This window comes from Mastacembelus armatus, chromosome 11 (genome assembly GCF_900324485.2).
Source record: "Mastacembelus armatus chromosome 11, fMasArm1.2, whole genome shotgun sequence".
Classification (NCBI taxonomy): Eukaryota; Metazoa; Chordata; class Actinopteri; order Synbranchiformes; family Mastacembelidae; genus Mastacembelus; species Mastacembelus armatus.
This window is the reverse complement of record NC_046643.1, coordinates 19366026-19382839: the sequence shown is the minus strand read 5'-3', so window position 1 is coordinate 19382839 and position 16814 is coordinate 19366026. Positions and strand designations below refer to the sequence as shown.

General features: G+C 43.4%; 1 protein-coding gene and 1 pseudogene across 1 annotated transcript; both read left to right on the top strand.

Annotated features, from left to right (window-relative positions):
• Positions 1-272: 272 nt before the first annotated feature.
• LOC113126011 (major histocompatibility complex class I-related gene protein-like) lies at positions 273-4391 on the top strand. Its single transcript, XM_026299744.1, has 6 exons — positions 273-480; positions 683-955; positions 1864-2166; positions 2652-2759; positions 3005-3022; positions 3547-4391. The coding sequence occupies exons 1-6, from the start codon at positions 288-290 to the stop codon at positions 3618-3620; spliced, it is 969 nt and encodes a 322-aa protein (XP_026155529.1). The 5' UTR covers positions 273-287; the 3' UTR covers positions 3621-4391.
• A 1195-nt stretch (positions 4392-5586) lies between these two features.
• LOC113126015 (major histocompatibility complex class I-related gene protein-like) overlaps positions 5587-16814 on the top strand; it is a 30922-nt pseudogene continuing 19694 nt past the window's right edge.

Here is a 16814-nt window from a genome sequence, read left to right as displayed (position 1 = left end):
GTCTGGACTGACTGAGTCAAAGCAGAGAAATGACTTTTACTCTTGAATTACCAGCCAGTTATGGTTTAGAAAGTAAATACAATCACTCCTTTGTCCTTTCTTGACTAAATATGAACTTAAATCCTGTTTTAGTCACAGAACTGAGAATTGATAATAAATGAAAATTGATTTTTTTAAAGTTGTCTGACCTGAAACCTTTGGTTTGTCCTACAGTGAAACACTCTCTGGCCTATTTCGTCACTGCATCCTCTGGACTACAGACCTTCCCAGAGTTTGTGGCTGTGTCGATGATTGATGGAGCTGAGATGGGTTATTGTGACAGTGACATTAAAACTGTCGAACTCAGACAGGACTGGCTCAGAACATTAATCAAATTTGCTCCTCAGGAGTTGGAGTGGCATGTTAATCGGTGCATAGTAACACATCAGCTTACAAAAGCTGTGATTGAGGATATAAACCTGCACTTCAACCAAACTGGAGGTAAATGTATGTTTGATTTGTACTAACTAGTGTTTCATTCTTGTTTTTGTTGTGTCCTTTGGGCTGGATTGTGCCACACTGTTGGGTTGACAAAATACACAAGGAAAATTCATGCAATAGCCAATTATTTGAACACTTAGGCCTACGTGTGTTACAGTATCATTCTGGTTTTTACTGCAGTCTCTGTCTCACTGTGTCTCAGGTCTTCACATTTTCCAGGAGTTATCTGGATGTGAATGGGATGAAGAGACTGGAGAGGTTGATGGATATGATGACTTTGGTTATGATGGAGAAGATTTCATATCATTCAGCATGAAGACACAGACATGGCTGTACACAGAACAGGCTGCAACCTACAAACACAAGTGGGAAAGTGGCAAAGATGGATTTAAAGATACTAACTTTCTCACCAACATTTGTCCTCAGTGGTTGAAGACCTTTTTGATCTATGGGAGCAGCTCTCTGCAGAGAACAGGTAGAGTCACATGACCTGATGTAGTGTCATGATGTGAATATTGAATTTCTAATGTGCAGTTACAGTGAACATGAACTGACACAGTGAGCCCCACTGAGATGTTTCTGTTGATTTAATCTGACTACATTGAACTAGTAACTGTAGCTTCTAGTTAATTTGTAGACAAAGACTTGTCAGGTCTAACAAACTGTGGACTTAAATGCAGACAAATCAGAAAGGCAGGATGGAGGAACTACAGGGTTTTATTCCTGGAACAGGCAGAGCAAACAGGTTCAATCAGAGATAATGACAAAGTCAAGGCAGAAATAATAAGGGAATGCTGAAGGGACAGGAAGTAATACAAAATAAGAGTCTGGGAACAGGAAGTGCGGCAGGAGTGTGTGGACTTTATATCAAGTAAATTATGTTGACCTTCTAAATAATGTAGTTAATGTAAAGATTAAAACAGTAGTTTCCAATATGACTTCTCCATAAAAACCTTTGTAATTGTGTTTCTGACTCTGAGTTCACCAAACAGATATTTCCCCTCTAAACATCTCACATTATCTAAAATGTCAAATGATTCAGATTGTCACACAAAAGCCAAGAGAAAAGTCAGAATCCAAATGTGTCCATCAGAACTTTGTTTCTTCCTTCTGCTATTACTCATCTCACACCCTTCACATTTATCTTGGGACCCTTTGGAGGGTCTCAGCCCTGAGCTTTGAACCCACAACTTTCTTAGTGTGAGGTGTCAGTGATAACCTCTGCACTCCTGGTGGTGCAACTGTATAGAAAGTAGTTAAAATGTGTTACAATCTAATGATGTCAGATTGAGTCAGAGGAGAGTGAGCAAGGCAATTTTCTTTTTACAGAACAATTCATACACACATTCATATTTCTTCCATGGTCTGTCTGTCTGTGTGCAGACCTCCCCTCAGTGTCTCTCCTCCAGAAGACCCCCTCCTCTCCAGTCAGCTGCCACGCTACAGGTTTCTACCCTGACAAAGCTGACCTGTTCTGGAGGAAAGATGGAGAGCAGCTTCATGAGGACGTGGACCACGGAGAGATCCTCCCCAACAAGGACGGGACCTTCCAGATGAGGGTTGACCTGAACCTTTCATCAGTCAGACCTGAAGACTGGAGCAGGTACGACTGTGTGTTTCAGCTCTCTGGAGTTAAGAACCACATCGTCACCAAACTGGACAAAGACCAGATCAGGACCAACTGGGGTAAGACTGGGTTCAGATGTGATGGAGTCTGGAAATACACAGCTGTTTGTTGTTTGTTTGTTTTTCCACCAAATACTGACCTTGATTTCAAACATCTGTCATTTCAGGTCTAGACAAATTGTTTTGACTCAGATTTTAAATCTTAGTCTTTACCTTTGGTTCAAAGGACAATTCTAAGACAGACTTTGCTCCTTATGTTAAATTTAGGTCATCATTTCTATAAGTTAATTTAACAACATACGCCTTAGTCTCTGTGAACAGTGACGTCGTCTGAGCAGGAAACAAGGTTCTTATCTCTGTATTGAAGGAAAAACAAACAATTGAAATAAAGTCAAACTGCTGTTTATTTGACTGAATCCATTTTAACATGTTTTTCATCTGATCTGTTTCAAACACGTCAAACCTACAGTGGATTCTATAAACTAAACCTACTGATCTCCATCCAGTGGTAAAGACAAAGTGTGAATGTTGTGTTTTGGTTCCAGGTGGTGACCCACAGTTTCCTGTAGCTGCTGTCATTGGAGCTGTTGTAGGACTGCTGCTCCTGGCCGCCTGCATCTCTGGACTCTTCATCTGGAGGAAGAAAAACAACGGTGAGGGACAAACATGTTCTCAGTCATCATGAAGCCTTTTTTACTCCTGTGTTGGATTGAACACACAGGTTCATCTGAAGGAGAAAAGTTGAACAGTGTGTTTGCTAAGAGTTGCTCTCCTGCCTTTATATTCAAAGCAGCAATATGTGAAATTCTTTCATCACAATAGGTAAAAATGTTTTCTTGTCTTTTCATGAATTCAGATTTTTTATATGTAATGCTGTGATCTTTCATCTGTGTTTCAGGGTTCAGACCTGTGAACAGTAAGTTTGACTTTATATATAAAATAAAATGTATTTGCTTTGAAGAATTGAATTTGTATTATATCAATTATGAAATGTCCTGTGTCTAATATATTTACTTTTAATATGAGTTTTTAAAAACTTTTCTCTTTTTTCAGATTCCTCATTGTCATTAAACCTGAGTGAAGGTCCAATCTGATCACAGTGAGTACTTCATCATTTCAGCTACTCTGTGCACATAATGTTCCACTGACATAATGTCCATTTTCATCCTGTATTTCCATTGAACTGATGTCTGTACATTCACAGAGACATTCAGTCAGTGATCCAGTGTAACTACAGGAAGCAGACTGCTCACATTTGATGTCTGTTACACCAGAAATCAATAGTGTTGATTATCTCCTGACTAATGAACATTGATGATGTTTCAGTATGAACTTTAATTAGTGTCTAATCAAATATTCATCTTGTCTGTTTATGAATTGATCTTGACTCTGAAGATTCAGTGAAGCTTCTCATCAAACTCATATTTCTCTTGTTTCCAGTCAGTGACAGATCTGACACAAACGTTACTGTGGAGGAAAACACTCCAGGGGCAACAACATCTGGAGAGAAGTGATGCTGCTGTCCAGCTGTTTCTGCAGAGCTTTAAGAATGAGCCAGAGACCAAAGACACAAAGAGACAAAAAAGAGTGATGATCTGCACCTTGAAGTATTTCTGTTATTAACTTATATCAGTAGGTACTGCAGTTATTCTAATGTAGTGTCTTTGATTAGTAGGAAGTCATACACAGGCCTGTAGTCGTCATTTCTGGGCTTTAGTTTGACTTTTCTACTTTTGAAACACACTGAAGACTCTGCACTAAACCTGTTATAAGCTCTTGTCTTTCCAAAGTGTAATAAAACAAACAAACCTTAGTGTTTCCATATAGAGCAGCCTATTGATGTAGCCCTGACAATATGAATTTGTAGACACATGTATCTTTATATTCTCTCTTAAATTCATTATTATATTTTTCTGTCTGTGGTTGTTTGTGTTTTAATTCTCTCTTTGTCTTGGATGGAACCAACTTAATCATGGCTTATTGTCCTGATGTAGCACTGTCTGCTAAAGAACATGTTGGGCTGCTGTCACCTGCTCCTTTCTGAAATACTACACAGTAAAATGTGTCTGTGTGGAAAAAGCTCAGGTTTGCATCTGTCCTGTTAATTCCCATCACACTTATGGTGACTGTTCATCAGCTGATTAGACTGTGATGAAAATGTCATGTAGATGTTTCATTTGTTCTTTTCTAAACAAAGCACTTTCTCTGGGTTTGTTGAGACATTATCAATGTGACGTGACAGATGGTTGTTATAGTATCTAAAATAATAAAACAGTAAAAACACAGGACTGCAGTGTGTGTAATAACTGGACACACTTGAAAATGTGTTTCACCTTTTCAGAAATGAGAAGCAGCAAATGGATCAAAAACATTGATCCTCAGCACTTGAACTATTATATTTGAGGTTGTTCTGAGAATCTGCCTCACGTCTTAAAGACCCATAAGTCCTGGCTGGTCTGACTGGATGCAGGAGCAGCATTGTGACAGTAGATGGCGGAGGTGTCCCATTTAGCAGGGTTTGACCTGAATGTCTTTTTAACTGTGTGACACTTCTACAAAAAGCTTTAGGCTGTTCTGGATCAGAAGTCAAAAACCCTCCAGGTGGTGTCACTGCATTCATTCAGAGTGTTTTAGTTCCCATGGTTCACCTTCCTCTGCAGCCACTGAGGGTAAATGTTGGTGAAGTTTCTATCATCATCTAATTGAGCTTCATGTCTCTCCCACTTGTGTTTGAAGGAGGCAGCCTGATGGGAGAACATCCATGTATTTGTTTCCAGGTCCAGTGATATGAAGCCTTCTCCATCATCACCGTGTTGATCAAAACCAATAGACGTCTCCATTTCCTCATTAACAGCTGTATAACACCTGGACACTGTGAACACCAGAGACAGAGACGTCATTAAAGCACAGTGAGACCTGACATCTACAGAATCTGCACTTTACTTGACCTGACCAACAGTGGAATGATCACAGTTGTAATAATATTATTAACGTGTATTTGGCATTTTAATAGAAGAAACACTGTATATATACTATATAGAACTTTTAAGTCTCATGTCATTTATTCAAATGTTTCATCTTAAATCTTATTTAAAACTGTGTGTGTGTGTAACTTAGGGACAACTTGCCTTTGGTAGAAAATCTGCCCCCTGGTTTGTGTTGGAACCAGAAGTTCAGTCTGTAATAGTTTGTTTCCTACACAGTTTAATGTGCGAGCTTTCTCATTTACCTTCATTTTCTCTTTAAAATATCCAAGAAGGTCAGACTGGGTGTTCATTTCATGCTTTTCACTCTTCCTCTGTCATGTGCGTCGCTAAATTGCTGCCCCTCTGTCTGACGCTATGATAACATCAGAGTGAACCTGGAGTCAACTTACTGTTATTGTGAACCTTTGACAGGACCGAACATGTTCTGATTATGGTGAACGACGCAACTGTCTGACTGAACACGTGACTTTGAAACGCGCCTGATTCAGGGGCTGTTTCAAAGTCACTGCATAAAAAATAACTCACCTGGACAAAGGAGAGAGCAGCTGATCGGTCCTTTACCAACACGCCTTTATTTATCAGAACAAGATGAAAACGTTGTTGTTGTTGTTTGTCTTCCTTCATGTTTCATCATCAGGTAAAATCACATTTCAATCTTTAGTTTAAAATATTTTCATCTTTCACTTTGTTCTGTATTTTTCAGCTGCGTCACATTTTATTTCACTTTCACTTTAACTTGAAGTTTGAATCATAAACTACTGAATATATCATATTTAAACCTGAGTGTTATGATGATGTGTTTGTTTATACTGAATTAAAACCTTGTTTGTCCCACAGTGAAACACACCCTGAGGTTTTTCTACACTGCATCTTCTGGAATCCCAAACTTTCCTGAAGTTATGGCTGTTGGGATGGCTGCTGATATTTTGATGGGTTACTGTGATGATAATAGAAATTTTAAACCAAAACACTGGATGGAAAAAATATTGGATGATGATCCTCAGCAGCTGGACTGGTACCATGATCGCTGTTTTGAGAATGAGCCAAACTTCTTTAAAACCAGCATCAATAATTTGAAGCGTCGCTTGAACCAAAGTGAAGGTACAGTATGAACTCAGTTATTTGAAACTTTTTGTTTTTGCATCAGCAGGTTTATCACTAAAAAGCTTTGAAACTTTGCTGTTATTCCTTACAAATGAAAGGGCCACGCTCAGAAACATCCCAACCATTTTTGTGGCAGAGTGCAGGAAAATGTTAGTGTCTCATGAAAGAGACAGGACAGGAAGTGTCAGTTTGTTAAAACAGCTGGACCATAAATCAGCACTGCTCAGACTTTTCTAACTGGGTCTGTCCAACACAAACTCATTTCTGTCCTGACACAGAGAAATTCAGAACATCAACACAAACATCTTCACAATGTTCACATTTCCTACACAGGACAAACACAACCAGGGTCAGAAAACAGCCTTTATTTCCTTCACTGATCTAAGATAAAGATAAGGTTAACTTTATTCAATTCAGGTAGACTTGTAGATAATTAACTCAGCAGTGAGAACAGTCAGTAAGTCATTTGTCATCTGCCATTGGCTAAAGTGTTGTAGAGCCTGATGGCAGTGGGGATGAAGGCTCCTGTATTGTCCAGTCCTCATGTCAGTTGTTACTGATCTTCCCTGGTGCAGATTCCCAGACCTCACACATTTGATTGATCAGTACAAACCTAATGACTCAGTAAGTCTTTCAGGCTACAGCCCAGTCAGTGAACCAGTTGTGCTGGTCTGTGACTGGGATTTTATTGTCTTTGTTGGATTAGTATGTGTCAAAGGTCTTTCAGCTGGACAGTCGGCATCCAAACCCTAAGTCACAGGGAGATCCAGACAGGTGCAGTTTAATGTGCACAGGAAGCAGGTAGAGAGGATCACTTGGTTTATTGTCACTGGCAATAACTACCATTGTCACTGTTAAAGTACAAACTAGAAACTGGGTTTTATCACTTATGGATTCTCAGCTCCTGGATCATAAACACACAACAAGACTGTGGGAACAGCAGAGCATCATGCACAATAAGCTCATCTGTCTACTGCAGGTATCATCCAGACATCGTTGTTAATTACAGTCTCTGTCTGTCTCTATTTCAGGTGTCCACATTTTACAGAGGATGAGTGGCTGTGACTGGGATGATGAGACAGGAGACGTTGTTGGTTTTAATCAGTACGGTTACGATGGAGAAGATTTTATATCACTGGACCTGGAGACACAGACATGGATCGCTGCTAAACCACAGGCTGTTACCACCAAACTGACATGGGATGCTGACAGAGATAGAATGAAACTCCTCTCACTGAGTGTATCTCACTCAGGTTTTCCCTGCGCGATTGAAGACGTATGTGGAGTATGGGGAAAATGTCCTACTGAGAACAGGTAGAGTCACATGACCTGTAGTTTCATGGACATTGATACCATTGATATCACCTGATCAGACTCAGTTACTATTGTGAGTGTTTGTCTTGATGTGTCATCCCTGTGACAGACTGCTGATCTGTCCAGGCCCTCTCGCCCAATGCATGTTGGGATTGGCTCCGACCCTCCGACAACCCTGAACTGGACTAAGGGTTTCATAGAATAGAAAGCACATGATGGACAGTTTTTAATATAGATATTCAGCTAAGCTTCACAGGCTTTTCACTCTCCTTTTTTCTTTTTCTATTCTAATCTCTGCATTGAATTTCTTCATTTTTATTTTGTCCCTTTTCTTCCCTGTTAATTTTTTCTTAATTTTATGTTTTGGCTTCACCTCTTTCACTCACTCTTCCTCCACTGTCTATATATCCTTCTCTTTCCCACCTTCTCTTTCCTCTGCAGACCTCCCCTCAGTGTCTCTCCTCCAGAAGACCCCCTCCTCTCCAGTCAGCTGCCACGCTACAGGTTTCTACCCTGACAAAGCTGACCTGTTCTGGAGGAAAGATGGAGAGCAGCTTCATGAGGACGTGGACCACGGAGAGATCCTCCCCAACAAGGACGGGACCTTCCAGATGAGGGTTGACCTGAACCTTTCATCAGTCAGACCTGAAGACTGGAGCAGGTACGACTGTGTGTTTCAGCTCTCTGGAGTTAAGAACCACATCGTCACCAAACTGGACAAAGACCAGATCAGGACCAACTGGGGTAAGACTGGGATCAGAGGGAGCTGAATGTTACTTGATGTTTGTATTTTAGCCTTTGTCCTGCAATTCAGCTGGAAATGTATCTTCAACAAACTAATATTAACAAACCAGTTCAATAACTGAATGAACCAGTGCTCATCATCCCAGGATCACTGGTCAGATCCTGTGACCCAAACAAGATTCTCAGTAGATTCTTTGATTTCTAAAGTCCTAGAAAGTTTGAAAGCATTTTCCACACATACAGCAACAAACCTTTATGTATGGATGAATAAACTGATGGAGGCTGCACCTCTGTTCTAACCTGCTTCATCTCTGTCTTCATATTTTTGTTGTTTCATTCACCAGAGACGTCCAGTATCACGACCATCCTCATCATCATATCACTGGTTGTTCTTGTTCTCGTCCTCATCGCTGCTGTTGGATTCATGGTTTACAGAAAGAAACAAGGTGAGAGAGAAAAATGAAAAGATGATCTGTTTAATTGACTTTTTCACTAAATGACCAAACTGTGTCATGAAGTCCACAGTCTGAAACAACCAGCAGTAAGTGTGTCAGGCTCAGAGCCACAGAGTCCTGATAATATGACTGTACTCTGATGATGTAGGAGAGAAGTGAGAAGAAATAAAGTGAGGACTAAACAGAAGAATGGGAGTAGTATATAATGGTTTATGTGGCGGGGGCTATTAAGGGGGGTCACTTTTTATGGCCGTTATTTATGACAGTCATAAAGATAATAAACCATAAAATCGTCGTCACGCTCTCCACCCACCGGGCGGCGCAATTTTCCTATTGGTCATACCTATGTCTGTGGGTCGTGGCGTGGTGACGCGCAGCCGAGGTGGGTGTGAGGGTCTGTGTCATGTGTGGCGGGTATTTAAATACCTGCAGAAGGCGCCTGAGGGCCTTTTCTATCGCTTGTTTTATTAGCAAGAATTGTAGGGAACAACCATGATGATCTTTCCGTCAGGTACGTGCGTCGTTTGTTCCTCGATTCAATAGCGTGTATATCAGACCGTCTGCAGCGAATACATTGTATTTCAAAATAGCGTGACTCCGTCAGGTATCGCATCCATTTCGTTGGTGGATGAGGATTCTCCACAATCATCATCATCATCTGCTGGAGGTATGTATCCGTCATTTATATATATATATATTTTATAATATGTTTTATCTTGGGTGATGCTCTTACTGTGGGGATCTAATGGAAATATGGGTCCGCTCAACAGTGACCATCGCTGTGTCGGACGATCGTGGCGAAGCATACCTGAGTGATAAAGGTGAGAGTTATTCTTACGTGTATCCCTGTTTTAAAGCAGGATCAGAAAGTTGTGGTTTTTACAAAATGTTGGTGTGCTTCACAGAAAATCCTGGAGGGTCGCAAAGAGGTCGTCTGTCTTTAAAGAGACGCAGAGAGCATGCTATTTTAACTGAAATAAACAGTCAGGGTGAGTATGTATGTGATGCCGGGGTTTTATATTAAAAATAGTAATGGTGTGTGTATGTGTAGCTGATTATCTTTTATCCTATCTGGTAATGTAGAGGGTGTCGAGAGCGCGGTGAGCGGAGGAGCAAGCCCCAGCGGCCCTGTGCTACCCGGCCGTTCGAGAGTCGCGGAGCGACCGGTGGCTCCGGAGGGCCTGCAGAGGACGGACGAGCTGTGTCGTGAGCGGGTGATAAGCAGACAGCTCTGGGATTACGATAGTGAGGGTATGAGATTGATATACAATGCATTTCAACACGTTTAAATAAATGAGTTGTTTATAACGCTGTTTTTAAACGGTTTGTCTGTCTTTATATCTAGATGATTTTCAACCGGCCAAGAGACTGAGAGCTGCCCCTGCGAGATCTGCACAGAAGAAGAAGAAGAAGGAGGAGCAAAAGAAGAAGAAGAAGACCGATTCTTGTGTTACAGCGACACCGGTGGTCGATGAGGAGAGTGAACTTTGGAGATCGGTGTGGGTCGCTGAGACTGCAGCCGCCACTTTATTTTTGGAGCAACAACAGGTGGAGGACGCTACAGCCTGGCCGCTGCATCTTCAGGAGGATTCCCCAGCATCTGACTCAACTTGGGGTGTGCTGGAGGATGCGGCTGTTTCATCTCAAGGTGATGTGGCTGTGTGTTTTCCTACCATAAACTTTGATGATTTGTTGCTGAACAGTCAGGACACCACACCACCCGCCGAGGTGGAGCGTGAGAGGTCGCTGTTGTATACGCCTGATGTTACTCCTGTTGATCCAGTCCGGAAGGGTGGGAAGCAAATTTCTATGCTTGAGTGGCTAGCTGATGGTGCTTATAGCTGTAGTAGTAGTGACTCTGACTCTGAGAGTGCTCCTTCTCCTAATCCACCTCCTGTTGAACCACTCCGGAAGGGAGGCAAACAGATTTCTATGCTTATGCGGTCGGCTGATGCTGGGTACACTAGTGACTCTGATACTTGTTCTTCATCAGATAGCGAGTCAGACAGTGATTGTTATTCTGCGGCTTCAGAGATTAGCGGTGTGTCAGCTCTAGATATTGATTCTGCTGGTGGTGATGCATCAGCTGTAGCAGCAGCAGCGACAGCAGATGCTAGCACACAGGCCAGTGCTGACAACACGGTCCTGGTAAACCAAGCTGTGTTAGAACTATTGACAAATCTCTGTGCTGCAGTGAAGCACAATGACACAAAACTCACGCGTCTAGAATCGTATGTCACGCATGCTGTACCAGTTTTAGCCGACTGCATAACAGACGCTCAAATTCTGTATTCTACCTCTCTAGACAGAAATGGCAGGGTGTGATAACCTGTATGGTGGGGCTGCTGCTGCTGATAATGGCTCAACAACAACAATGAGGGCAATGACACATGATCAATTCTCACGCTGGGCTGCTGAAATGCGTACCAAAAACACACACAGTTAATGAACATGTTGAACATCCATCCGCCACCAAAGACAGAATATCTCAATGCCTCATTAAGCACCACAGATTTTGACAGATGGGCTGAAAACACACGCCAAAAGTTTGTGCAGCTCAAGAGAAGAATTGGCCTTCTTCCACAGGGCGGCGTGGCTAAACGCCCTGCTCTGACGTCTGATGTCCCCGGTGTTGCAGTCATTGTTCAGCAAGAAAACAATCAGAGGGCTGTGTGTGACATTGCAGATGATGATGATGATGATGATGATGAAGTATCTGATGATGATGCTGGTAATGCTGTTTCACAGCCTGCTTGTCTGATGCATGTCACTAGTCCTACATACGAGCAGGGACAGCAGGCCCTAGTACCTGATGCGATTCCATATGATCATGGTGTGCTATGTGATGATGATGCTGCTGCTGCTGATGTTGATTCAGAGTCTCCTCGACAGCTGCAGGGGCAGCAGGCCTCTGTGGCTGGTTCACTGATCTCAGACCCTCCTCTGACAGAGGGGTCTACTGTTAACACCCCCTCCAGTCCTAATGGTCTTCAGCATGGCGCTGGTTTAATCACAATCAGGGATATTCCGGCATTTGACGCTTTAGAATTGAGACAACCCATACACTTTAGGGACATTGACATAGATACTCACCCTGAACAGATTCCTGCGCTTGTTAGGGAACGTCTAACCGGTGTTATAAATAGGGCTATTGAAGTATCACGGGCTGGTAGCGTGTTGAATGTCGTGTTGAGGGGGCCCTCCCTGATTAGTGACGTGCAGGCGGTCTTGAGGACCAGTAATGGCTATGACGTCGACACATTTGTTGATGAAGTTGCTCAAGCGATCCAGAGCAATGATGATTCATTGTCAGACGGGGACCTGGAGTTTGTGGTCAGTGTGGCACAAGAAGGGAGGGGTGGAGGCACACGGCTCAAGCTGGGGAGGGTGCCTTATAGTGAAATTCTGGCTAGGAAGGGAAAGCATTTGTATGATCCTGATAATGACGCCTCAGACAACAATTTATGTTTCAGTATGTGTATTATCAGAGCCGAAAATCCCTCAATGGGGGCTCTGGAAATATTACACAGAGCTAAAGAACTACAGGAATCTGTAGGTCTTTCCACCAAACAGCAGGTGGGTTTTAGTGATGTCACTAGATTTGAGAGGGAAATAGATGCAAAGATAATCATTTTTCATCACGCCAGAGCTGGTGCTGGTGCTGGTGCTGTTAGAAAACGGCCAATCTGCTTCCAGACACACGGAACCCCACACCCGCGCACCGTGTGGCTTTATCTACACGCTGAGCACTACTACCTGATAACCAACCCAAAAGGTTTTTTTGGCGGCTCGTATGTCTGTGAACTCTGCTATAACACATATGAGACACCCTTACTGCATAATTGCCAACACAGGTGTAATGTATGCTTCACCACATGTGAACAGCAATCAGGCCCCACAATCAAATGTGATCAATGCAAGCGCATTTGTAAATCAATGCAGTGCTTCAACAATCACATATTACCTGACCCTAAACACAACATGATTCCCTGCGCTACAGTTAAATATTGTGAGGAGTGTGGAAAAATCTACAGGATCTGTAAACAGAGCCCCACCCACAAATGTAAAGCCCCACGGTGTGTGCACTGCGGTGCTCTTAGAGGGGGGATGGTACATCAGTGTTATATCCAGCCGCTTCCGCCTAAAGAGGAAGAGGAGGAACCCTCTGAAAAATACATCCTGTATGACTTTGAAACCAGATACCATGACGGGAGACATGAAGCAAATTATGTCTGCGCCATGGAGATGGATGAACAGGCTGACCCGTACCCATTTTGTTACACAGGGGTTGGTTGTGTGGCTGCATTTATCAGCCAGTTTAGACGCAAAAAGTACAAAGGGTACACACTCATTGCGCACAACGCGGCTGGCTTTGACAGTTATGTCGTGCTCGAGTATCTTGTGAGACAATGCATTACTCCCCTAGTCATCATGAAAGGTAGTCGGGTCATTATGATGTATGACGAGGACTACAACCAGCGCTGGATCGATTCATACAGCTTTCTGCCTATGAGTCTGGCTAAGACACCTGCAGCATTAGGCTTTGAAGAAATGGCTAAAGGCTACTTTCCTCACAAATTCAACACTGTTGAAAATGAGTTTTATGAAGGTCCCTACCCCACACCAGAGCATTACGGGTATGACAAGATGCCTCAGAGTGAGCAGGTGAAATTCATGCAGTGGTATGACGGAGTTAAAGATGGTACTTTTAAAATGCAGGCTGAGCTGGCTTATTATTGTCGAAATGATGTTGCGGTGTTGCGCAAGGCCTGCAAGATTTACCGCACAGCTTTCATCCAGTGTACCGAGATAGGAATAAATGTGAGCCTCTGATCGTCGATGCTGATTCAAACCTCACCATGGGCTGTCCATGAAAACACATCTGGTGATCTAGACAGTGCAGACATGATGTGCTCTGCATTTTTCTCTGTCTTTTCTTGGGTACATGTTTCAACAACCATCATCAGCCACCAAATCACGCACCCCTGCATCTCATCGCTGGGCGCTCCCACACTCTCATCACTAATCTCCTGCAGACCCTGCACGGGAGGTGGCAGTGACAAAGTCAACACACTCTTTTTCATCACGCTCCCCCTGTCTCACAAGTGCAAGGTACCTCTGTAGATCGCGGTGTATTTTTTTGGCCTTGTCATGCACACAAGCCCTTGTCATATAAAACAACAGTCACTCTCCCTGTCAAGGTCATTCTGAGCCAGCCGCCTTAATTTACCGCATGGCATGGTTTTGCTTAACATCTCCAGCTGTTGATGCGGTCCAAGATACATTTTCTGAGCATGCTCCATATCTATCTATGGCGATGAGCTGATGATTTCAGTAGGCTCTCCTAACAGCGAGATGAGGAAACCCCTGACTGATTGATAAGCTTCCTCTTCTGATGCCTGATAGTTTCCTGTCAGCTACCCGTCCTGATCACCGATTTACACTTCTTCAGCTGTGTATACTGCTTGTCGCTCAGAGGAATATTCCCTTTAACACGTTGAGGGCAATCTCACACAAGCGGTAATAAAGTCCTTGTCACAGCTGTTTATGGCCCTGCGTTCCTCGGTGATGATTTTATAGAGGAGCTCAACAATGGCAGATTCTAACGCATACGGTGAGACATTGTCACTTGCCCCGTCCCGTCTGGGGATGTACACAACCTGCTGGGTAGAGAGCAGGTTTGTTCTAAGCCTCAATGGTCAGGTGTCTTTGCTTTATAGTCAATTAGTAAGTACCGTATGCCCGCACTGTGGCGTCACTGACGCCTCTAAAAAGTATTTTGTATTACCAGGGTACATCTGACGTGCATCAGTGACACCTGGTATCTGTCACGAGGGTTTTTGAACAAAACCAGATATGGTGTTTAAAACTGATGTGCGGCTGGCTTTACCCTGTATGAACAAATTCTGTACTAGAATAGATGCAGCTGAGAGTTCGTGATGCAATATTTCGTGAATACTCTGCACCTCCAATTACCGCTGGATCATTCATCAATCATCAATAACCAGGAGGTTGTTTTTGTCAGGAGGCAAAAGGGTTTCATCACAGAGTGACTCAGGCAGACCGTTGACAAAATTTATGTCAACAATCTTAGGAGTTGATCGTACGCTGCCTGCCAGCATGAATAGATATAGAACATATATCAATCTGTGTGAGATGAGACTCTGTGCATTCTCAATGAGCGTTTTGACAAAGACAGTCTTCCCGCTGTTGGAGGGGCCGCTTACGATTAGGCTGAAAGGGTGAATTAGACGCCCGTCAAATTCCATCTTAGTATCCATAAGGCAATGTTTCTGTAGTCAGGCAGGACCCTGCGTTTGTTGTAGACTACACGAACTTTCTGGAGACACTGACATTCTGCAAATGAACTTTCTCTTATCACGTCTGATGGTGTCAGTCTCTGTGATGATGTGCTTGTCTGATGCTGATCAGCCACAAATGATTTAACAAAACCGACTAGACTCCTGGGTCACAACAGATGCGTTATTTGAATTCAGAGTCACCCCTTTACATTTCACATGTCTCTTCCCTCTCTGAGATGATAAGCGTAGCATTTGGGGGCCCCCTGAGACAAACTCTGTAATGAAATCATCCCCGTCACCACCACCATCACACAGCTCGTCTGTCAAGTCACCTAGGTAAGGGCCTAGACTTGGCATCCACTCACCGGGTCAGATGTGAAAACGACAGAGTCAGTATCACAGTACAGCACACGCTCCTGCAACTTGTCCAACAGATCGTAGAGCATCAGTCTAGCATGGGCAGTTGTCACACGCACCATAAACACATTCACATCACTGGCCCTGCCGTCTCGGTCATCACTATGACGCCACTGAACCATGGCTACTTCATCAGATATGAAGCAAAACTGTCTGACATCAAAATGATCACAAACATTGCTCTGTGAATCGCTCAGCCTCAGTGATCAACTCACACCGTGCCCATGGTGGTCCTCAGGCTGAAACGCCCCCACAATGAGTTTAGCAGAAGCTTGTTACAGCTCCTGACGGCTTTATTGACCGTGATCTTGTCAGGATTTAGTCTTATACCTTCATGGGCTTCGTAGTCCCGGACATACTCCTGCTTTTCCTCCTCTCTGTCTTGAATTTTGGGGGGTACCCAGAGGCCTCCTGTTTACATTTCAAAAAGGTTTTAACATATTCCCGAAATAATGTGTTCGATTTTCGGAAAATGCCACACTTCACAATGTACACAAGCTGGAAGCCCTTCTCAATAGCTTTTCAAGCTCAAGGACACCCATGTCCCCGTCAGCTGTCTCTCACAGTCGGTGTGACTGCAGACAGTGTCCTGATTCAGCTCCTCGCAGCACTTGCGACAGAGGGGAACATGAGCTTGTGATGGGACCTGTATGGCAAAACAGGATGGTACAGGCCTCCTAGGGGGAGAACAGTACACTTGACAAAGCCAAAATAATTTTCAATGCTGTCAAAATTGCCTACAATTACTCGGGATGGCCAATTGGAAATCTTTCTTAGCCTGCACGGTGGGATACAGGCTCATGAAATCGTAGTAAGTACTTTTTCTCCCTCTGCGCACTCAGTCACATGCAGGACTTCATAGCATTCGTCCTCCCCCAATAGTGCAATCCCAGGATTCAGGCGCTCAGGCTTCTTGTAGTCTGCAAGAAAGGCCCGTAACGTCTGGATCTTTCTGCTTTATCAGATTCCACTCACACTCCCACATCACAACCACACTGACACCAGACGGTCCCAGAGCTTCAACTTTGTTGTTAAACTGAGCGTACAGCCGACATTATTCTCGGCTGCGGATCTGGGTAGCATTTTAACAGCCGTGATAATAGCAGCCTGCAAATTCAAAACATGTGTTTGAGGCAGCATCAAATCCGTCAACACAGTAGACCCAATCTTGTGTCGCCACCTCTCAGAGCATGTCTGATCACCCTCTTTTCAGAATAGGCCACGTATTCGAGCCATGCACAGAGACACATCTGAGAAAGCTTTATTACACTCAAGATACATCCCGTCATAGGTGAGGGGCAGTGTGTCCTGAGGCAGGAAGAGCTTCTAAAAAAAACCCATACAACTTGATGCCAGAGTCGTGAACACAAAAGGGGCAGTCTCGT

Coding starts and splice junctions, on each gene's coding strand:
- LOC113126011 (XM_026299744.1), top strand. CDS start 288: ATGATTGATGGAGCTGAGATGGGTTATTGTGACAGTGACATTAAAACT. Junction 956..1,863: donor CAGCTCTCTGCAGAGAACAG/GTAGAGTCACAT, acceptor GTCTGTGTGCAG/ACCTCCCCTCAGTGTCTCTC. Junction 2,167..2,651: donor CCAGATCAGGACCAACTGGG/GTAAGACTGGGT, acceptor TTTTGGTTCCAG/GTGGTGACCCACAGTTTCCT.